The following is a 23,534-nucleotide window of genomic DNA, read 5'->3' on the forward strand; positions in this document are numbered from 1 at the left end:
TTCACTAGGTTCCAACCCCCTACTGGGGAATGCCTAGGTTCGCATTGCCCTCAACATCTACATTGAGCCCATGTTGGTTTCTTGCAGTGATGTATGTGTTACTTTATTCGTCCTGGGATATGGGTGTCACTGGCTGAGCAGACATTTATTGTCCATTCACTTTTGCCCCTTGAGAAGGTAGTGGTGAGCTGCCTTTTGGATCGCCGCAGCCCTCCTGCTGTGGGTTGACCCACAATGCCATTAGGGAGGGAATTGCAGGATGTTGCCCCAGCAACAATGAAGGAATGTCGATATATTTCCAAGTCAGGATGGTGAGTGGTATGGAGGGGAACTTGAAGGCGATGGTGTTCCAATGTATCTGCTGCCCTTGTCCTTCTGGATGGAAGTGCTTGTAGGTTTGGAAGATGCTGTCTGAGGATCTTTGGTGAATTTCTGCAGTGCATCTTGTAGATGGTGTACACTGCTGTGACTGAGTGTCGGTGACGGAGGGAATGGATGCTTGTAGATGTGGTGCGAATCAAGCGGGCAGCAGTGTCCTGGATGGTGTCAATCTTCTTGAGTGTTGTTGGGGTTGTCCCCATCTGTATAAGTGGGGAATATTCCATCACATTCCTGACTTGGGCCTTGTAGATGGTGGGCAGGCTTTGGGGAGTCAGGAGGGCGGTTACTGGCTATACATTTCTATTGGAGGTTTGAATAGTATCTTCAGCCTTGCTATTACAGATTATGGTGGCAAACAAATCTGCTGTTGATGACAGCCTGTAATGTTTCCTGAAGGTGTGCATTTAGCTCTCAGACTTGTCATTAGTTTGTCCCATGCGACAGGACACGTTATGCAATGGGAAGTGAACATGCCGAAAGGATGACACTTGGTCCTGTAGTCTACCCCATCCCTTTTCTCTGCTGTGGACCTCAAATCTTGGGAGGTCCCTCAAAATGTTGATTAAAATAGCCATCTTCCTCCCCTGGAGGAGACTACCAGAAGAGTCTGATGACAAAATTTCCAGTGTTCAGTGATCCATCATCAGACGGTGACAAAAGAACTGGTGACGGAATATCTAGTGCCAATCACATCTCACTAGCAACAGCCAAGTATTACAGATTTCCCAGCAGCTGGACTGAGGAATGGAAAAGCTCAGAACGTGTTTGAGTACTGAGCTGTAGGATGTGAGAAGGTGCAATTAATGGTAGTAATAGTCTCCATGGCTGACAGGATAAAATTAAAACCTGTGGTAATTTCCAAATGTAAAACCATGTCTTCCTCAACTTCTTCAGGTGTTTTTTTTTGCTTTTTGATGAAAGCAGTGGAATAGATCAGGATGGAGCAATGTTATTGATCGATAATGTATGGGCATGTTCAGTGATGTGTACACCTCATGTTCAGGCACCATGTCATCAACAAGATCAAGAGACTCCTGCAAATAAACTAAAACCCAAACTGCAGTTGTATCAGTGCGTCTAACATCCTGTTATTGGAATGTATTGCAGTAAATGTGCTGTACCTTTTTAGGTCCTACACCATGATATGGTGATGACATTGTGAACCTTCCCCTAATGTTAGAAAGTTCTCAGTCACCATCTTGCTGAGCCCTGTTCCTTTGCAGCATGACATGTTGAGTGTTACGCTGCAGCAGAATTACTATGTATGAGCCTCGATACACAGCTCTCTGTGATTTTGGTGTGCATTTGTAGGTACCAGAAGCTGGATCAAAGTTAATTGAATTCCTCAGTTCTATGTGACCCTTTGTCTCCTCTTTATGTTACGGGTGCTAACGTAGGTATCACAACATAACATGGCAGATCATCAGCTCTCCCAGCTTATTATCACATCATCCAGCATAATCTCAGAGTAGGATGTTGCATGCTTAAGATGCAGATGAGGAATTTCTTTTCTCGCCGGGTAGCATGTCCATAAGGACCCTCACGGACTTTTATACATGCACCATATGGGTGCTTAACGGCCTGGTACAGCAACTGCTCTGCCAAGGAATGTGAGAAATTACACAAGGTGGTGTGCACAGCCCAGACCATTACAGAAGCCAAACTTGCACCGATGGATAACAAAATGTGGAGCTGGATGAACACAGCAGGCCAAACAGCATCTCAGGAGCACAAAAGCTGACGAAATGTAAGCTCTCTGACGAAGGGTCTAGGCCCGAAACGTCAGCTTTTGTGCTCCTGAGATGCTGCTTGGCCTGCTGTGATCATCCAGCTCCACACTTTGTTGTCTCGGATTCTCTAGCATCTGCAGTTCCCATTATCACTTCCACCGATGGACTCCATTTATACAGCTTGCTGCTGTGGAAAGGCTGTCAACATCATCAAAGACCCATTGTACCCTGCTAATGACTTTCTACAACCTCTTCCATTGGGCAAAAGATCCAGAAGTTTGAACACACACTAACAGGTTTAAGAACAGCTTCTTCCCTGCCATTGTTAGACTGATGGATGGGCTCTCTAACTTCAAATAATGTTGATTGTTAATATTGATATTGCTTGGCACACCTCCTGTGCAGTATAACCTGCATGCTTCGCTCTGTCTAAGCACTCGATAATCTCTGTGTCGTTGCTTACTGTGATCTGCTTGTATTGCTTGCAAACAAAACTTTTCACTGTACTTAGGTACACATGACTACAATAAATCAAATGAAACCTGTGGAATTATTTATGTCCAGAGGGCTATTGAAATTGGGCCATTATGTATAGTCAAGGCTGAGATAGACAGATGGATTTTTGATCAGGATGTAATCAAGGGCGATGGGGGAAAAGGCAGGACAGTGGGGTTGAGGATTGTCACATCAGCCATGATCTCATTGAATGGTGGAGCAGACTCAATGGGCTGAATGGCCTACTTTTGTTTCTCTGCCTTGTGGTCTTCTGGATATCTTTCACAACGAGCACATTCAAAGCTTTTGTTTCTGCTGAGTGGAGTGACTGGATGGTTGATGGAGGAGCAGTATTTTGCAAAATATGAAGAAATCACTGTGTTGCCCCCTTGACATTTTGTGTGGTTTCCTTATTAAACTATCAAAGTTACAAATTGTCATCAGAAGATTCAAGCATGCGAAATATCCAATTCAAAGACAATTCATCTCATTGAGTAGAGATGATTTTGAAACTGAAAGTATCACATCTGATTCAAAGGGGAATCAAGCACAGTCAAAGTGACTGAGAAAGAACTTAATAAATCTTTGTGCTGAACTTTACAATTTTTGAAATGTTTTGCTTGTGGTTAAAACTGAACTAAATCATTCAGTCAAGTGTGTCACGTTGTTTTAAATTGAATGACTTGTGTTGCTGTGTTCACATTTCAAACTGGTGATGACTGACACCCACATAGTGGTTCATGTCCTGCCCTAAACATAGAGCTCTTAATAGCCACAGGAGGTGTGTTAGGATGTGACAGGTCAGTTATCATTCTCAGAGTCCTTCCAGTATGCCTGTGATAGATCATCAGAGTGGGAGAGTTTCCTGGTCAGCCAGACCCATGTGGTAGCTACAGTACAACAGCCTCACCATGTTAAGAGTCTCCTTTCTACAGTTTGTTGGTCATGGGATGTATTTCATGGTAACTGCCCTCCACACTTGGAGAGCCGGCCAGAAGAAAAAGGAAAAGAAAATCCGAGCGCTGTTTTGGAAATCAGTTTTTGAGGCCTCAAGGGTCCAGTTCTTTGTTGCAGTACACGATGGAGAAACATACTGAAGGGAGCGGAGAGGAGAGGATTAATTTAACAGAGTTGGAGAAAGATGTGAGGAGTTGCAAAAATACATTAAATACCTCAAGAGCTGGTCAGGAGAAGCAGCTATTTCTGCTCTGTATATTTGATAGAATGTACTGTGTAAGTTACAGCGGCTGATGAAAAGAAATCATAAAGAAGTTATCATCTGCCAATGTGGTATACTGCATCCACTGTACCCGGTGCGGCTTCCTCTACATTGGGGAAACCAAGCGGAGGCTTGGGGACCGCTTTGCAGAACACCTCCGCTCAGTTCGCAACAAACAACTGCACCTCCCAGTCGCAAACCATTTCCACTCCCCCTCCCATTCTCTTGATGACATGTCCATCATGGGCCTCCTGCACTGCCACAATGATGCCACCCGAAGGTTGCAGGAACAGCAACTCATATTCCGCCTGGGAACCCTGCAGCCATATGGTATCAATGTGGACTTGACGAGTTTCAAAATCTCCCCTTCCCCTACTGCATCCCTAAACCAGCCCAGTTCATCCCCTCCCCCCACTGCACCACACAACCAGCCCAGCTCTTCCCCCCCCCCCCCACCCACTGCATCCCAAAACCAGTCCAACCTGTCTCTGCCTCCCTAACCGGTTCTTCCTCTCACCCATCCCTTCCTCCCACCCCAAGCCGCACCCCCAGCTACCTACTAACCTCATCCCACCTCCTTGACCTGTCCGTCTTCCCTGGACTGACCTATCCCCTCCCTACCTCCCCACCTACACCCTCTCCACCTATCTTCTTTACTCTCCATCTTCGGTCCGCCTCCCCCTCTCTCCCTATTTATTCCAGTTCCCTCCCCCCATCCCCCTCTCTGATGAAGGGTCTAGGCCCGAAACGTCAGCTTTTGTGCTCCTGAGATGCTGCTTGGCCTGCTGTGTTCATCCAGCCTCACATTTTATTATCTTGGAATCTCCAGCATTTGCAGTTCCCATTATCTCTCATAAAGAAGTTACCTGCGTTTAGCTTTAATTTAAAAGAAAGATCCAGCTCAGGTGCAGACTGATTTTCTTCTTCATTTATTCAGATTTCCCTATTACAAACCAGGGAATTCTCAATGTATTTATCATTTCCTAATCCTTGACTGAGCCTGCGTGGCACAGTGGCTCAGTGGTTAGCACTGCTGCCTTACAACGCCAGGGACCCGGGTTCAATTCCACCCTCAGGGTGGAGTTTGCACATTCTCCCCGTGTTTATGTAGGGTTTGCATGTTTAGACTGTGTATGTGTGAGTTTCCTCCCACAGTATAAAGATACCCCGGTTCGGTAGGAAGTGTGGGGCTATGGGCATGGGGTAGAGAGGTGGGTCTAGGTGGGATTCTCTTTGAAGGCCTGGTGTGGACTCAATGGGCTGGTATGGCCTGCTTCCTTACTGTAGAGTTCTATGATTCTAACCTGATTTTGTTTAGGGGTTATGAGACACTGCAACAGTCTGCTGGTGCTTGACTGGGAATTAATTTGTAGCCTCATTGGGAATTCTTGGAGCTGTGTCAAGTGCTGCTACTTTCTGAGGCCCCTTCTTGGTTCTCTTCGTAGGCAGTGAGAGCTGGGGGTGGGGTGTGGGGGGTGTTTGCTTCAGTTCCTCAGCCTGTGTGTGTACACCGCAGCCCCTAGGCCAACCCAGCTCCATCCTGTATTCTTGAATGTTCTTGATTGCCCCACTTTGGGAATCTTAGAAATTACAACATTGAAGGAGACCATTTGACCTGTCATGCCTATACTGGTACTTTGAAGGTTGATCCTGTTTGCTTCCATTTCTTTCCGAGTTGCGGTGATGACTTTTATCTTTTCATGTATTAATCCTTTGAAGGTTTCAGTCTTGTATTCTAGATCATGAAAATTGGCTGAGTTAAAGAAAAATCTCCTTCTTCTGTCTTGTTGTGTTCTTCAATTTGTGCCCACTGCTCGCTGAGCTTCAGAAACAGTTTCTCCGTATTCTCTCGATCTAAGGCCCTCGTGGAGAGCAGTTGGCATTTCTGAGCTGATCAGACGAACAGGGAATTGAATTCAATAACTGTGTGTGGATAGTGAGAGTTTGCCTACACCTCAGGTTAACAGGCAGCGTTCTTAGAGTAAGCTGTCACCATAGAAACTCTCACTTTGTCTATTCACTTACATTGAGCTCAGTGATTGCAGAGTCTTACTGTCCTGAACATAAAATATCCTCAACCAGAGGCAAACTATTGCAAACTTGTAGATTACTATAATGCCCGACTGTCACAGCCTCGCTAACATTGCTGCATCCTTCAACTGTATATGACACTGTTGGCGAGGGAGTCTATTTACAATTAATTCTTATGGACAAGGGCAGCTGATGCATATAAACAATGCATGCATGGACATATTCTCTCACACACACATGCGCTCTCTCGCTCATGATCTCTCACATTCACGTACACTCACACATGCACGCTCTCAATGCATGGGCACACTCTCACTTGCTCACACTCTCTCATATGCACACGCACGCAATAAGTGCTGCCCAAGTCAGCTGCCTATATCCCATGAAGGAATAAAATCAAATTGTGCTTAATGCTGAAATAAACATAGTAATATGCTATATTTTATCTATAGAGGTACAGACCATTGAAAACATATAATCATCCATTTATCTTGGGATGAGAGATTATAATTACATGGACAGACTGAAGAAATCCCTGTTGTTTCTGTTCGAGCAGATTTAAAGAGATGTTTAAAAGTATGGGCCGTTTGATAAACGAACAAAATAGAAACTGTAGCGGGTAAAAGGCAGCTAACCAGAGGGCACAGCTCCTGGTGATTGGCAAAATAAACTACAAGCGATTTGAGGGAGATGCTTTTAAATGCATTGCATGACTAGGATTTGGAATGCACTGCTTGATAGAATGGTGGGTACAGATACAATAGTGACCTTTAGAGAGAATTTGTACTTTAAGGAGTTAGTACTTTAATTGCACTTCAAGAAGCAAAAAAGCAGCAATATGGGGACAGAGTGGAACTATACAGATTGCTCATTAAAAGGGGCAATAAAGATGCAACAGATTCTGTTTTATCATTCTACTTCATGTTCATTTTGGACGTTTCTATCAAACCTCCCCAGAACCTTCTCTGTTCTTATAAGAACAATTCCAGCTTCAATCGTCTCCCCATATAATTGAAGTGCTCTACCGCTGGTACAATTCCTAAAGGTTTGGTTGCATCCTGTCCTTCCTGTAATGTCGCGCACAGGATAGGACATTAGACTTCAGCTCAAGCTGAATCAGTGATTTGTAACTTCCTTGGCTTTGTACTCTGGCCATCTATGTAAAACCCAGTATCCTGTGTGCCTAATGATCACCAACCCGTTCAGTTACACACAAGGATTTGTAAATGTGAACCTACTCCTTACTTCTGTATTCCTACAACTTCTATAAAATCACACCATTAAATTTATGCTGTCTACTCACCAGAGTATGTTGGTGTGTTCCCTTCAATCCTGATTAATTGATCCCCTTTTCTTCCAGGGTTGGCATTACCAGACACTGCTAACCTGGTTTTGAATTTAGTGCCTTGTCATGACCATTCAAGATCCTAAGTGGGGCGGCACGGTGGCTCAGTGGTTAATACTGCTGCAACACAGCACCAGGGACTGAGTTTGATCCCACCCTCAGGCGACTGTCTGTGGAGAGTTTGCACCCTGTCTGTGTGGGTTTTCCTCCCACAGTCCAAATATGTGCAGACTAGCTGGATTGGCCATGGTAAATTGCCCATAGTGTTCAGGGATGTGTAGATTCAGGGATGGGTCTGGGTGGGATGCTCTGAGGGTCAGTGTCGATTTGCTGGGCCGAAGGGCCTGTTTCCACACTGCAGGGATTCTGTGCTGAGTGTGCCTCATTTTCCGAGGTCCTTTTGCCTGTTAAACCAAGCAGTACTCTGGCCAGTTGAGGCTACGTGCTGAAGAACCGTTTGTTGTCCCTGATGCCGAGAATGGTGGTTTAAAACTTGGGATGCAATTGTCTAATAAAGTAGGAGCCATGCAGAAGGGTCCATTTGTCTTCCCTGTTGAGCAGTGATCAAGGGCTGCCTTTGGGCACCTTCTGGTGGTTGGTTATAATATGACATTAGAAAGGAGGGGTGTGCAGTTATCATGGCTGTCCTGTTAATGTTTAGATTGGTTGAAGGACAGCAGGAGAAAACAAGTGCATCCAACATGCTTCAAACCGATAGAAATGTAAAAAAAATAGGAGATAGATGAGGCCATTCGCCCCTTTGAATCTGCTTCACCATTCATTATGGTCACGGCTGATCTATGTACTCATGATGTCATGTACCTATGCTGGTATGAGAAAGCATGTCAAGCCAATGAATGATGGATCATGGTGGTGGGTCATCTTGTATTTGTGCCTCGCTGGACAGCTGCGCTCGAAGGAAGCATTACTCCGATGTGTAACCATTCGCCAAGGGAAGTGACTGCTTCTGTGATCTTCCGTTGTGGATGAACAGGGCAATCCAACCTGGAGGCGTTAGCAAGTGACCCCTCGCAAAATGGAAATGGATCCTGGTGGGGAGACCGGGGAAAATACTTCACATGTGTTCAGACTTCTGAATGTACTGGAAAGAGAACGTGCATTTGTAAAGCCTTTGCACAGCCCTAGGACTTCCCCACTTGAGTTATGTTTTCTGAAGTGCGTTCAGTGGGCTCAGATGGGAAATATGGCAGTCAGAACAGTAGCGGGTGGGGTGGCAGATTGCGGGGTTGGGGGCTGGGGTGGTCACTCTTTACTGAGATGTTGTCGTTAAGTCCTTTTAAGGGGCAGGCCATACACAAGCCATTGGTTTTGAGTCTCCTGTAGAAGATGCAGTATCCCATTACAGCTCTTCCTGACTTTGACAGTGGATGATCAGTGTGGAGATTGTGTTATATCTGAATGGATTTATCTTTCAGATTTTACTGCGCAAAACCTGCACATGTAGGGAGTGAGGTATATTTGGCTCCAGCTTTAATCTGATGTGGCAATGCTTATGTTATCCCCATATAACAGAAGAATTTGAGTGTGGAGATTGTGGTACTGAAAAATCCAACAGACTTTTATTACAGCTGACTATTATCTGCAAACATTCCATTTCTCAGACACCTAATTGTCTGCGCTAATATTAGTTTAGATTTGAGGTAAAACACACAGTGAGTCATATGCAATGAAAACATTAGGATCGTGGCTCTTAAAGGTCCAGGATGGACTGACTGCGAGACCTAACATATCAGCCATGCTGTGACACCCAATATTGCTGATAGGAATGAGGTGGGGGGTGGTGGGTGGGAGGAATCAAGACCAGTGTTCGAGTTGTTGGATTTGGCAGAGGAGGGGTATGAGGGCAGCCATACTGGGTCTGCATGAGAGTGTTGACGATGCCATGCCCCCAGGGATGTAAGGTCAGTCTGTGAGTGGTAAAATCCCTGCATTATGGAAGCAGGCTATTCAGCCCATCAAGACCACACTGCCTCTCCAAATAGCATCCCACCCTCTGCCCGATCCCTATAACCCTGCACTTCCCATGGCTAATCCACCTAGCATACACACCCCTGAACACTCCGGGCAATTTAGCATGGACAGTCCACCTAGCCTGCACATCTTTGGACTGTGGGAGGAAACCAGAGCACCCAGAGAAAACCCACTCAGACACGGGAGAATGTGTAAACTCCACACAGACAGTCACCTGAGGGTGGAATTGAACCTGAGTCCCTGGTGCTGTGAGGCAGCAGTGCTATCTACTGAGCCATTGTGCTACCCCACATGAGGTGTAAGGGGTCTGTGGGAATTGTCGTTAAGTGGGTTTAAGGCAAATGGGGCCTGATTAATAGGTACTCAGCAGTCTGACTGTACTTAATCATCTAACTTTTCCACAGTAACTATTTTACCTAATTTAGAGACAAAGTGATTTACAGCATGGAAATAGATCCTTCAACTTGTCCATGCCAGCAAGATATCCTACATTAATATAGTCCTATTGGAGAGCATTTGGCCCATTTCCTCTAACCCCTTTCTATTCTATCCACCTACCCATCCAGGTGCCTTTTAAATGTTGTACTGTACCAGCCTCCACCACCTCCTCTGGCAGTTCATTCCATACACGCACCACCCTCTGCATGAAAAAGTTGCCCCTTAGACCCCTTTTAAATCTTTCGTCTCTCACCTTAAACCTATGCCCTCTAATTTTGGACTCCCCTACTCTTGGGGAAAAGACCATGGTTATTTACCCTGTCCATGCCCTTCATGACTTTCTAAAACCTCTATAAGGAAACCCCTCAGCCTCCAATGCTCCAGGGAAAATAACCTCAGCCTATTCAGTCTCTCCCTGCAGCTCAAAACTTTCAACCCTGGCAACATCCTCGTAAATCCTTTCTGAATCCCTTCAAGTTTCACAACATCTTTTTTTGTAGCAGGGAGACCAGAACTGAACGCAGTATTCCAAAAGTGGCCTACCCAATTTATAGCCGCAACATGTCTCAACGCACTGACTAATAAAGGCAAGTGTACAAGATGCTTTCTTCTCTATCCTATCTACCTGCAAAGCCACCTTCAAAGAACGATGAACCTGCATTCCAAGGTGTCTTTGTTCAGCAACGCTCCCCAGGACCTTGCCATTTAAGTGTGAGTCCTGCCCTGGTTTGCCTTTCCAAAATGCAGCACCTCACATTTATCTAAATTAAACTCCAGCTGCCACTCCTCAGCCCATTGGCTCAATTGATTATTGCCCCATTATATTGTGAGGTAACTTTCTTCGCTATCCACTACATCTCCAATTTTTGGTGTTATCTGCAAAGTTGGTAAATATTCCTCCTATATTCACATCCAGGTAATTTAGATAAATGACAAAAAGCAACATTTCATCGGAATCATCTGACGTTGATCAGTTTAAACTGTTACTTTCAGGCTTTGATTGAATTTTTCCACTGGGGAATTAATTTCCCAGGCAATTCCTTTGGAGAATGCTACAATGGAAATTCCATAGACCCCCCCCATGTGTAACTTCTCATGACAATAGTATAACGAGTGATGAGTGGAAAATCTGCTTCTGTGTTCATCTTAGATAACATAACCTTACAATATTAAAAACCGTGGGGTTAGAATGGGAAAATAAAAACGCGGGGCAACGCTACTGATTGAGCCAAGTCAAAAAGCCTTGTTTTAGACCATGATAGAGTCTGATCTTTCCAAGTTGTAACAGGGTCTACACAGAGTTGTTTTAGGGTAGCATCACACTGAGGTTGGTACAAGTTAATATTATTCCACACTAACTTATTTTCTAATCTGCATTTGCCACATTTAGAGCTTCCTTAACTACTGTTGATTATAGATCTGCGGCCTACACTTTTATACCGCCCCTAGTGTCAACACTGAGTGCATGCGTGTGTGAGTGAGAGACATGAACCCAAGATCCCGGTTGAGGCCATCCTCCTGGCCACTGAACTTGGCTATCAGGCCCTGCTCGGTGACTCTCCACTTGTTGTGTATCCTGAAGATGTCAGCAGCGAGCTCAATAAGACAACCAAGGAACTGGAATAGTTGACAGAGAGATCTGTGGGAGAGCAGCCAAAGAAGGAGTCAAATTGGACCCCTCCAGAGGGCCATTGCCCAGAGCTTTGACAGGGATGCTCGAGCCATCAGAGACCCTGTGAACACCAGTCTCGTCAGCTACACTCATGGGTATTGCAAAACCTCACCCAAGTGCATTGCAATAGCATCTGAATCCTCAAGACCAATTACAACATTGTCATCAAACCAGCAGGCAAAGGAGGAGCCGTTGTCATCCAGAATAGAACGGACCACTAAAAGGAAGTGTACTGACAGATGAACAACCAAGAACACTACAGACGATTACCTGCCGATCCGACCAAAGAACACATCCATCAACTCAACAGACTGATCAAGATTTTTTATATTGTCCTTCAGAGTACCCTATGCAGCCTCGTTCCATATAAGGGACTTCTGCCGCCTTCCAAATATACACAAAGCCAATACACCTAGACGTCCCATCGTACCAGGCAATGGGACCCTGTGTGAGAATCTCTTTGGCTACTTCGAGGACATCTTACAACCCGCTGGGGCTTGCCTGTACAGTTTCTGTCATACACTGTAGATTTCTTACAGAACCTCAGCACCCACGGACCAATTGAACCAGGAACATTCCTCGTCACAATGGGCATTTAAGCACACTACAACCAGCATCCCGTACAATGACAGCATCGCTGCAACAGCCACAGTACTGAATACCAACAGCTGCCAGTTTCCGACACCATCCTACAACTCATCCGCTTCATCCTCGGCCACAACGTCTTCACCTTCAACAACCAGTACTTCATCTAGACACCAGGAACAGCTATGGGAACTAGATTTGCACCCCAACATGCCAACATGTTCATGCACAGGTTCAAACAAGACTTCTTTGCTGCACAGAACCTCTGACCAATGCTATACACCAGATACGTTGATGACATTTTTCTTCCTTTGGCCTCATGGTGCGGAATCACTGACACAACTACATAGCGATATCAACAAGTTTCATCCCACCATCAGATTTACCATGGGCTACTCTTCAGAATCAATCTCATTCTTTCTCACGCATCTATATTAGGGATGAACAACTCAACACCTCACTCTAGTGCAAGCCTACAGATAACCTCATGATGCTGCACTTCTTTGGCTTCCATCCTAAATATATTTTAAAAAGCCATCCCTTACAGACAAGCCCTGCACGTGCACAGGATGTGTTTGATTGAAGAGGAACACAATAGACACCTGAAGGTGCTAAAAGACACTCTCATAAGAACAAAACACAATGGTCAACTCATGCCACGTCACAGCGAAGAACCATAATGACTTCTTCAGAAGACAGACGTGGGATACGTCCGATTTGGGAACCCTTTATCATCCATTACTTCCTGAGAGTGGAGAAACTATGCCATGACCTCCACACCCTTCATCACACTGTCATTAATAATGAGCACCTTGTCAACAACTTCCCCACACCTCCACTTCTTACCTTCGAACAACCACCAAGCCTCGAACAGACCATTGTTCGCAGCAAACTACCCAGCCTCCAGGCCATCAACCACAACACCACAGAGCCCTGCCATACATGGCAGATCATCGACATGCACACTACCATTACACGTGGGAACACCACCCAGCATGTGAATGGCAGTTACTCATATGACTTGGCCAATGTTGTCTATCTCACACAATGCAGGCAAAGCTGCAATGAGGCATGGTATATTGGTGAGAACATGTGGCAGCTACGACAACGGATGAATGGACATTGTACAACAATCACCAGGCAGGGAGGTTCTCTCCAAGAGGGAGTACTTCAGCGGTCAAGAGCATTCAGCTTCTGAGCTTTGGGTGAATGTAAGATTAGATTCCCTACGATGTGGAAACAGGCCCTTCGGCCCAACAAGTCCACCCTGCCCCTTGAAGCATCCCACCCAGACCCAGACCCATCCCCCTATAACCCACACACCTCTGAACACTACGCGCAATTTAGCATGGCCAATCCACCTAACCTGCACATCTTTGGACTGTGGGAGGAAACCGGAGCACCTGGAGGAAACCCACGCAGACACGGGGAGAATGTGCAAACTCCACACAGACAGTCACCTGAGGCTGGAATCGAACCCGGGTCCCGACGCTGTGAGGCTGCAGTGCTATCCGCTGAACCACCGTGCCGCCCCACGTACTAGAAGGCAGACTTTGAGATACACTATAATGCAGAGTTGCCGAGCAATACCCGTGAGCACAGCCTCAACTGGGATCAAGGTTCATTTGGCATCACATGTGACCCCACCACACTGTATACACTTGCTCACCAACGGACCCCCTCACTCACACACGGACACCCTCTCCCTCTCCCTCACACGGACCCTTTTCGTCTCCCTCTCCCTCTCCCTCACACAGTACCTGTCCCTGTCGCTCTCCCTCTCCCCCTCCCTCTTCCTCACACAGACCCTCTCCCCCTCCCTCACACAGACCCTCTCCCCCTCCCTCACGCAGACCCTCTCCCCCGCCCCCTCCTTCAGACAGAGTCTCTCTCTCTCTCTCTCTCTCTCTCTCTCTCTCTCTCTCTCTCTCTCTCTCTCTCTCTCTTCCCCCCCCCCTCACTCACACCCTCTTCCTCTCCCTCTCCCTCACACAGACCCACTCTCTCATGCAGACCCTCTCCCTCACACACGTACCCTGTCCTACACACACACACCCTCTCCCACATGCCGCGCTCTCTCTCACGCACGCGCGCACACACACGCACACCAATTTGCATTTGCAGATACAATTTACTTTTGTTCAAAAAGCACACAAGTTGTAGACAGTTTATAAATTCCCAGTTTAGATGTAAACCACTCTGACTGGAAAAGGTTATAAGGGATAGGATTTATAATCATCTAGAAAAGAATAATTTGATTAGGGATAGTCAGCACGGTTTTGTGAAGGGAAGGTCGTGCCTCACAAACCTTATTGAGTTCTTTGAGAAAGTGACCAAACAGGTAGATGAGAGTAAACCGGTTGATGTGGTGTATATGGATTTCAGCAAGGCGTTCAATAAGGTTCCCCACAATAGGCTATTGTACAAAATACGGAGGAATGGGATTGTGGGAGATATAGCAGTTTGGATCGGAAATTGGCTTGCTGAAAGAAGATAGAGGGTGGTAGTTGATGGGAAATGTTCATCCTGGAGACCAGTTACTAGTGGTGTACCGCAAGGATCGGTGTTGGGTCCACTGCTGTTTGTCATTTTTATAAATGACCTGGATGAGGGCATAGAAGGATGGGTTAGTAAATTTGCAGATGACACTAAGGTCAGTGGAGTTGTGGATAGTGATGAAGGATGCTGTAGGCTGCAGAGAGACATAGATAAGCTGCAGAGCTGGGCTGAGAGGTGGCAAATGGAGTTTAATGCAGACAAATGTGAGGTGATGCACTTTGGTAGGAGTAACCAGAAGGCAAAGTACAGGGCTAATGGTAAGATTCTTAGTAGTGTAGATGGGCAGAGAGATCTCAGTGTCCATGTACACAGATCCTTGAAAGTTGCCACCCAGGTTGACAGGGCTGTTAAGAAGGCATACAGTGTTTGAGCTTTTATTAATAGAGGGATCGAGTTCTGGAACCAAGAGGTTATGCTGCTGCTGTACAAAACTCTGGTGCGGCCGCACTTGGAGAATTGTGTACAGTTCTGGTCACCGCATTATAAGAAGGATGTGGAAGCATTGGAAAGGACGCAGAAGAGATTTACTAGGATGTTGCCTTGTATGGAGGGAAGGTCTTACGAGGAAAGGCTGAGGGACTTGAGGTTGTTTTCGTTAGAGAGAAGGTTGAGAGGTGACTTAATTAAAACATATAAAATAATCAGAGGGTTTGATAGGGTGGATAGGGAGAGCCTTTTTCCTAGGATGGTGACGGCGAGCACCAGGGGACATAGCTTTAAATTGAGGGGTGAAAGATACAGGACAGATGTCAGAGGTAGTTTCTTTACTCAGAGAGTAGTAAGGGAATGGAACGCTTTGCCTGCAACGGTAGTAGATTCGTCAACTTTAGGTACATTTAAGTCGTCATTGGACAAGCATATGGACGTACATGGAATAGTGTAGGTTAGATGGGCTTCAGATTGGTACGACAGGTCGGCACAACATCGAGGGCCGAAGGGCCTGTACTGTGCTGTAATGTTCTATGTTCTATGACTGTAAATTGATACATGGCCAAACTCTGAACAAGTTCTCACACCAAAAAGTATTGTCTGACATGAGATACAGACAAAACCTTTCATTATCTCGTGAAAAAAATTCTGGGGTTTTCTAGGTTTGTTCAATGCATTCGCATCAGTTCCATGACCCTTTGATCTTTTGCTTATAAATTCTGTGTCTGATGTTACTTCTCTCACTGACACCTGTGTCTTCAAGTAAACCTGTCGGACTATAACCTGACGTTATGTGATTTCTGACCCTGTGCACCACCAGCACCGCCACATCAGGCTGCCCCAAAGTATTTTAAACCAATGACGTATTTTTTGGATTGATGATCTACGCACGCTGCTATCCAATCCCTTTATAGTGAGGCCACATTCAGCATAAGGATTGGGCATTTTCCAGTCAGAGGATCTTGATATGTGGGAGAATGTTTAGAAAAGAGATGGTTCACCACTATCTCAGCAGCCTTAGCAACAACAGGAGAGAAGAAGAGTCAGGAAGATTCCTGCATTGGGCATTGGCGGATCACAAAGACAGGGAGTCACACTGGACCAAGATCAAGAGAGGCGGTGACCCCTTGTGTGTTAAACAGTTGGATAACCAGTGATGAGTTCATGTTAACTGTACACGGGACTGAGATTGTAGACTCCGAACCAGAGCAGTGGGTCAGACCAAGGATCGTTGTTGGAATTATGAGATATAGATTTACGTGCTCACAATCACAGAGTCAGTGGAGACAAAGTCTTGGAAACAAGTAACCTAAGCTTTATTATGAGTCTGCAGAATCGGGTGCCCCCCCCGTTGCCTGAGGCACACACAGGTCAGGGAGCCTCCCCTTTTTATACATCATTTATCCGGCCAGATCCTTCCCTTTTAGCTCCGTCCAATCTGAGCTCCAAGGTGCACAATCTTCCCGTTACTTCCCTTGTCCCATCCTCTTCATACATCGCATGTTGTGCTAATTAAGCAGCTTCGTAAGCATGGGCGTAAAAGTTAATATGCATTTTCTCATTAGGCATGCGCTTCAACTATGTCTATTATGCAAAGCTTAACCTTTCACCCTCTGGGTATCTGCGAGCAGTTTTGGACCAGTTCATTCTGGTTTCTAACCACCTGGCCCTTACTCCCTTTTCTTGTCACTCGACTTAGTACTAGATGTCTTTTTGTTCAAAGCTGAGTAATTCTTTTTACTGCAGTTTAATCATCCTTATTTCTCATAATCTACCCTTTTTCTTTGTGCTACGCATCATGATTAAACTGCACCCTGGGATCCCAACCCTCGAACCCCTGGAGCATCCTCTGAATCTCTCTCTGCTGCGTACTATCCTCCGATTGCAGAAGCCTTTGGCGGTGAACCTGGGTCCCCCCTCCAAGGGATGTCATCAGTCGGCTCAATACACATTTCAGGACATTGAGCCCCACCACCAGACCCACTAGTATCAACAATCCATAAATGGCCAAATTGACCAGCCAACTTCCCCATTCCCATCCTTTTTCATTCCGGTACCTGTTACCGGCTTCCCTTACTTTGGCGATCTGGTCTCGCACGTGCTGGGAGATATCAGTAACATTGGGGGAGGCGTCCAGCATGTATGTACAACATTCTACCCCAATTAGGGCACAGGTTTCCACCCTTTTCGGCTAGAACAAAGTCTAGAGCCATCCGGTTTTGAAGAGCCGTTAGCCTAGTGGCAATCATCTCAGTGGTTATGGCCTCCACCTGGAATTGGGTATCGGCTAACGCAGCAGCAGTGTCGTTGGCCAACTCCTCCAGAGAGGCTGCCAGCTTCTGTATCTCTCTCCCTGATCGGGCGGTCCCATACATGGGTAACAGGGTCCAGAGGAGACGATCCCCCTCAGTTACTTTTCAGAGGATACGTCTCCCTCCTCCTTGTCTCTGGTTTAGCTTAGGGGCCCGCCCCAGGAGTCTTATATGTGGAACCAAACAGGCTAGATAACAACAGCCACTCCATCCCTTTTGATTATGGGGCAGGGATCTCCCCCACCCGGACCCCTCCTCCCCTCGGTGTTGGCGCATGTCCCTGGGTAGATATGGATAGGCCTTTTATCACAAACCCAACGCGTCCCATTCAAAACTCGGGGTAGGGTGGTGTCTGAGGCTAGAATGTTTAGTTTACAAGACGAATTCCCCAATTGGAACAGGGCTTTATCATTCCAGTTACAGAAACACGTTGAATTAACCTGTCCCCTAGGTGGCAAAACTCTGAGACCGTCAATTGCACCTTAGGTCCGTGGGGCCGGCCGAGGAAACCATCCCTTGAAACTATAATGCCCCTTGCTCCCGTTCCACCTTCCCCAACGCGGCCACCAATTCCCGTAACTAGAATTCCATGCACCCCTGCCTGACTCCCACGTATCATTTAAAGTGGAGTCAAACTGCAGCACCTCACCTATTTCTTCTTTGGTCAGAGGTACAACAGTAAGAGGAATTCCTCATGATGTGGGATCGCAGCACACACCCAGCACTTGGTACGCCCCGTTTGTCGAGCGTAGTTTTGACATAAAGTGGTAAAAATGATTGTTTCCCTCTCCCCAGGCAACAGTGGATAATATTATAATTACAGTACAGCGTACACCCGTCATCTTATCTTCTTCTTCAGTTTTAACATTAATGGATTATCCCGCTCCCGTGCTTCCCACTCGTCCTCTGGCGGATCCACTAGACCCTTTATCCAGGCCGCATGCGTCCACCCTTTTTCTTCGGTCCGTGCAGCCGTCTCTGTGGTCGACAGCACCAGGTATGGACTTGTCCACTGCGGCTGAGGTTTTCCTTCTTTCCACAACTTGACCAGGACCCAGTCTCCTGCCTTGACCAAGTCGATGAAAAAGTTGAGAGGAGGAGTCTGCGCCTCCAATCCTCAGGCTTTTAACACTGTAAGAGAACGAGAGACTGCCAGTAAATAGTTTCTGAGAAATCTGTCAGTGCCTTCAATCTTTCCCATGTATGGGAGTCCTTCATTGGACACCGAGAACCCGACCGGCTCTTCCCTCAGGGGAATAAGAGACATCATCCGCACAGCCCCAGGTTGGGCGGCTTGTCGTACCACCTCATCTGCCAATCTGTTGTCCCTAGCCTCAGGTGAGCTTCCCTTTGGATGTCTCTCGCCGCGCCCCTTTTCCCCTTTTCGCGGGGCTGCCTGCTGTCTTTCACGTTCCCACTTCGTCATTATTATTACTGGCTAGAAAGGCTCGATCCATCTTCTAAATACATCGACAATAACAAGACAACTCCTATAGCAATGTACATGCGACAATTCAATAAAATCAAGCGGAAGGCACTCCAATAGGTCACCAGGCAAGAATGTCTTCCTGCTATGCACTGCAGTCCTTGGCCAGTCAATAAGCATTGGTAACAAATCATCGGGTATACACACTTGGCCAACTGGAGTGACCCAGAGGCCTTCGGACGCAGAGCACAAACACCCATGCGTCTTTCACAATTGTTTTTCAGAGCCGGGGCGTCCCCCTGTAAACACTGAACAGTGACAATACCTGGCATGCCCATCATGTTTGAGGGAGGCAAACACTTGATTGCCTGCTTGTGCACAGAGAGCACACTAAAAGTTTGATCTACGGCAGCCTGATCAGTCCGGGTGTTACTTACAGAATCCTCGGAGGCATGGGCAGCGCATTTGATAATAGTCAATTGTTTAGGGAGAAGGATTGCCTGGAGAAGGGTTTTAACATACAAGGCATCGCATGCAACATTTTATTCCAAATTGTCTATTTCCCTCTCTAGTCCTGCTCATCTTACTCATTTATATCGTTACCTTGAAACAACCTCGGCAAGCCAGATATGTCAGGAGGCACTTCCTTTATATTTCCGTACGGTAATTCAGCCTGGCGTTTCACTCCTAATTCTCTATTCTGTATTTCCTTTCCCAATCCTTCCTGTTTTGTTACTCAAATCCTAAACCTCATGCCTCTGCTTCAACACCTCCCACAATTTAAAGTTTTCCTCATAATCACGTAATCTAATCCCTCTTCAACATGCATGATTATCCCAGCTCACCAGTTTAGATTAGTTCATTGTTTCCTCTGCAGTTTTTTTTCTCCATGTAGTTATTAAAGTTTTTCAGTTTGCCCGTGATTTGCATTTCAAAATTGCTTCTTTCACTTTGGTTCATTTATCTACCACTTTGTTCCCTCTATTTGCCCAATTTCATTCCCTAATTTATTATTAAGGCATGCTGACAGACGTCTGAATTGCTCCTCATCCTCAGAATTTTCTCAGCACGTTCGATGCGGAGGAGCTCCAGTGCCGGATTTATCCAAAGTGTACTCATCCTACACTTATCTCTTACCCTGAGTTCATTCACCCTCGCAGTGCTCTAACATCCGCCCCAACGGACTATCGGGCGGAATCCCAGGGCCTCGTCCTCTTGGCCCCCTGTTCTGTTCCCGGGGTCTTTCACCTTTTACACATTGAGTCCCCATCCCTGTCCTGTTCCGGACAGACTCTCCCCGATCTCCCGGATAGTACTCAGTAGTCAATTTTCTTACCCGGGTCTTGTGCACAAGAATTGCTCAATCGACTGACGTTCCAAGGGCCCTTAACCTAAACCCACTTGTTTCCAGAGTCTCCTATCCGGATACCACTCGCTTGAGCCGCCCAACGGCAAGCAAGGACGTCTGGGACCGCTGAACTCAGCGGGGCGCGCTTCCCTTTTCCGAACCCACCGCTGGACGACTCAGCGTATGGATCCCGGACGAGCCCCCAAGCTTGTGAGATATAGATTCACGTGCTCACAATCACAGAGTCAGTGGAGACAAAGTCTTGGAAACAAGTAACCTAAGCTTTATTACGAGTCTGCAGAATCAGGTGCCCCCCACCCCCGTTCCCTGAGGCACACACAGGTCAGGGAACCTCCCCTTTTTATACATCATTTACCCGGCCAGATCCTCCCCTTTTAGCTCCGTCCAATCTGAGCTCCAAGGTGCACAATCTTCCCGTTACTTCCCTTGTCCCACCCTCTTCATACATCGCATGTTGTGCTAATTAAGCAGCTTCGTAAGCATGGGCGTAAAAGTTAATATGCATTCTCTCATTAGGCATGCGCTTCAACTATGTCTATTGTGCAAAGCTTAACCTTTCACCCTCTGGGTATCTGCGAGCAGTTTTGGACCAGTTCATTCTGGTTTCTAACCACCTGGCCCTTACTCCCTTTTCTTGTCACTCGACTTAGTACTAGATGTCTTTTTGTTCAAAGCTGAGTAATTCTTTTTACTGCAGTTTAATCATCCTTATTTCTCACAGAATGCTGTATGCCCAAAACAAACTGATGCTGTTGGTTGATTTCTATGCATGTTTCTTTGGGAGTTATGTTGGATGTTATAATGTTGACAGCAATTGGGATGATAAGACAAAACAGTAATTGTGTGATGAGAGTCAGTTATAGAATGTTGTATCTGGAGAGCAACAGTTGAATAATGGAAATGTCGCGATGTAATATTCCAGAATTTTCTTTGATTTGATTGAGATGTTGGGTAGTTCTCTTACAAACTCCGTTCTTGGGAGGTTGAAATGCCCGATCTACACGTTTTGAGGAAGGGTTGAGTGTGATTGGCCATATGGTGGTCTTGTTCCGTGGTTACAATTATAGTATATCCTTAAATAAATGACGTCATCTTCAAATCCTTTCATCTCCCCATTCATATCGCTACCCCACACCTTCCCATCCCCACCATCTCCACCATCCCCACAATCTGAAGTCCCACCCAGAGGTGCTCATTTGAGGAAGACTCAATGGTATTTATTTCTCTCTCTCCCTCTCTCTCCCTCTCTCTCTCTCTCTCTGTCTCTCTCTCCTGTCTCTCCATTTTCTTCCAGGGTCAAACAGTTGCTCTCTCTCCGCTGTCAATCTGCCCAAACATGTGGATTCCATGTTAAACAAAAGACTGTCCAAGTCCTCAGCCACACTCTGGAATTCCCCCAGCAGAAGTATGAAATGTTTCATTGTCCCCCCATTTACCCCCCCCCCCCCCCCCGCAACTTCCTCCTCCTCCCTCACCCCCAGATACCAAGGAGCCTTCTCCAGGGCTGTTAACTTTCCGACTATTCTGATCTGGAACAGTTGCTGAAACTCCGGACTACAAAAATGTCATTAACCACAATACGCAGGGTTTTGTAATTGAAGGGGGTCAGAGGTGGACAGTCTGTGGTGTTTTTTTTTCTCAACACCGAGACTGCTTTAAGTAAAATATTATAAACCAACAGTTCCCCTTTTATTGGAATGCTGAGTGTTTGCCAGAATCACATGCTGTTATTCAGATCCACAGACGACTTTGATTACTGTCCCTTACGTGGCAGCCTTGCTGAAAATTAACAGCCCTGAGTCTCCCTCTGGTTCTAGTGGCTCAGTGCTGCTGGATAGTGTACTGGGCCAGAGGTGTATGTGGCCCGCTGCTGTTTTACAGTATCGTAACTTTAGCCAAACAGCAGAGAGTCACACACAGTTTGGTGGGGGGGTTGGAATTGGGCAGATTGGGTGGGGTGATGGGTGACTGGTTGGGAGGGGTGGGGGTAGAGGCGGGCGCACAAAAATGCGTGGACCTTGTGTATGTTTTTTGGTCATGGGCAGTAGGCACCGGTGCTGGGCGGCCTTGGTGTAGCGGCTTTTATTGTCAGCGGTGACCGTGGTTCTAGGTGTGGTTAGGAGTTGGTGCTGCCGCAGTGTGATCCTATAACCCCTTTCTGCCAGCCACTTCGTACAGTCATAATGTGTAGGGGCAAGAGTAGGCCGTTTGGACCCTCGGGCCGTACTCTGCCGTTCAATAAAACCCACAGTGATCTGGTTAGGACCTCAACTCCCTCCACCGGCACCCTGGCCTCTGCTTAACTTGGTCTTAAATATTTTGCAATAATCCAGCCTCCAAAGACTAATGATTCTCTGAAAGAGAGACATTCTTCCTCATCTCCACCTAAAATGGGAGATCTCTCATTTGTAAATTGTGCTCCTAGTTCTAAATACGTCCATGAAAGAAAGCATCTGCAAAGCTGGAGCATCCACCCTGTCACAGCACCCCCTCCTCAGAATCCGTTGTGTCCCAGTTGGAACAATTTGTTTTTCCCACGCCTAGTGATAGCCATGCTGCATGTTTCACTGTGAGGGATAGGAGCTGTGGGCTGCCTGATGGCAATGGAGTGTGCTGTGTGTCAGGAGCATGCTAACATTGACTGACAACTTGCTTTTCTTGGCTGAAAGTGTGGGTATGGCAGAAAGTGTTTGTTAAAGAGAATGTTTTGCAGTGTTTGTTTACTAAGGGAATGTAGCCCGTTGCTCCCAGGCCTCTGTTCAGCCCTTGTACTGTAAAAACATGACCCAGTTCAGGGTCAAGGGCTGGACTTCAATCTCAAATGCACTGTCTTCAGGAGAGACCAGCAGGCTGTCAATGGGAATTTAAAGGCAAACCACTATCAGTGAGTGACAGGATCGCAGTGTTAGTGAGTGTGAAACATCACCCTCTCTAACACTGGGATCCTGTCAGCGTGATCGATCACCCTCTCCAGCACTGGGATCCTGTCACCATGATCGATCACCCTCTCCAGCACTGGGATCCTGTCAGCGTGATTGATCACGCAGTCTAACATTATGATCCTATCAGTGTGAGCAATATTTCTGAAAACACTGGGATCCTAATCAATACAATTGATCACTCTCACTGACACTGGGATGGTGACACAGCAATCTATCAGGTCAAATGAACTAATCCTCTCAGACCTGGTTACTGATCCTGCCTCTGCGATGTCTGGAAACACTGACAGTGCCACTCTGCAGCCACTGTGTCGGTCCATAATGGAGCTGCCGTCGGCCCTGATCCACTGCCAGATTTGGTACCAGCCCTGCCCCATGCTGACAGCCCATTTGTCTGGCATGTTAGCTCTGGCAGGAGAAGATAGATTTCAGATCTCCAGTAAAAGAGCTGAAGATGTGAAGATGCACTTTCCCTCAGCAACTCGAACAGTTTGCCCAAGCAATGGTGAAAGCAGATCTAATAATTACTTAAAATGGGAATTCGGTTAAATATTTAAGAAAAGAAAAAATGAAAAGCAATTGGGCACAGGAGAATGGGACTATATTAAAGGT

The 23,534-nt window shown here is 46.4% G+C and overlaps 1 protein-coding gene across 5 annotated transcripts in view; it reads left to right on the top strand.

Annotated features, from left to right (window-relative positions):
• The window catches only part of map7d1a (MAP7 domain containing 1a), a 248,191-nt gene that overhangs the window by 169,083 nt on the left and 55,574 nt on the right, over window positions 1-23,534 (top strand). For 4 of the 5 annotated variants that reach the window (XM_059654254.1, XM_048558096.2, XM_059654256.1 and 1 more), the window contains one exon: window positions 21,278-21,388. The exons of the other annotated variant lie outside the window; for it this stretch is intronic. In XM_059654254.1, coding sequence (XP_059510237.1) covers window positions 21,278-21,388 — 111 coding nt within the window. The remainder of the gene's footprint in view (window positions 1-21,277; window positions 21,389-23,534) is intronic. 5 annotated transcript variants of the gene reach the window in all.

The sequence above is a fragment of the Stegostoma tigrinum genome, chromosome 24 (assembly GCF_030684315.1).
Source record: "Stegostoma tigrinum isolate sSteTig4 chromosome 24, sSteTig4.hap1, whole genome shotgun sequence".
In the NCBI taxonomy this organism is placed as follows: Eukaryota; Metazoa; Chordata; class Chondrichthyes; order Orectolobiformes; family Stegostomatidae; genus Stegostoma; species Stegostoma tigrinum.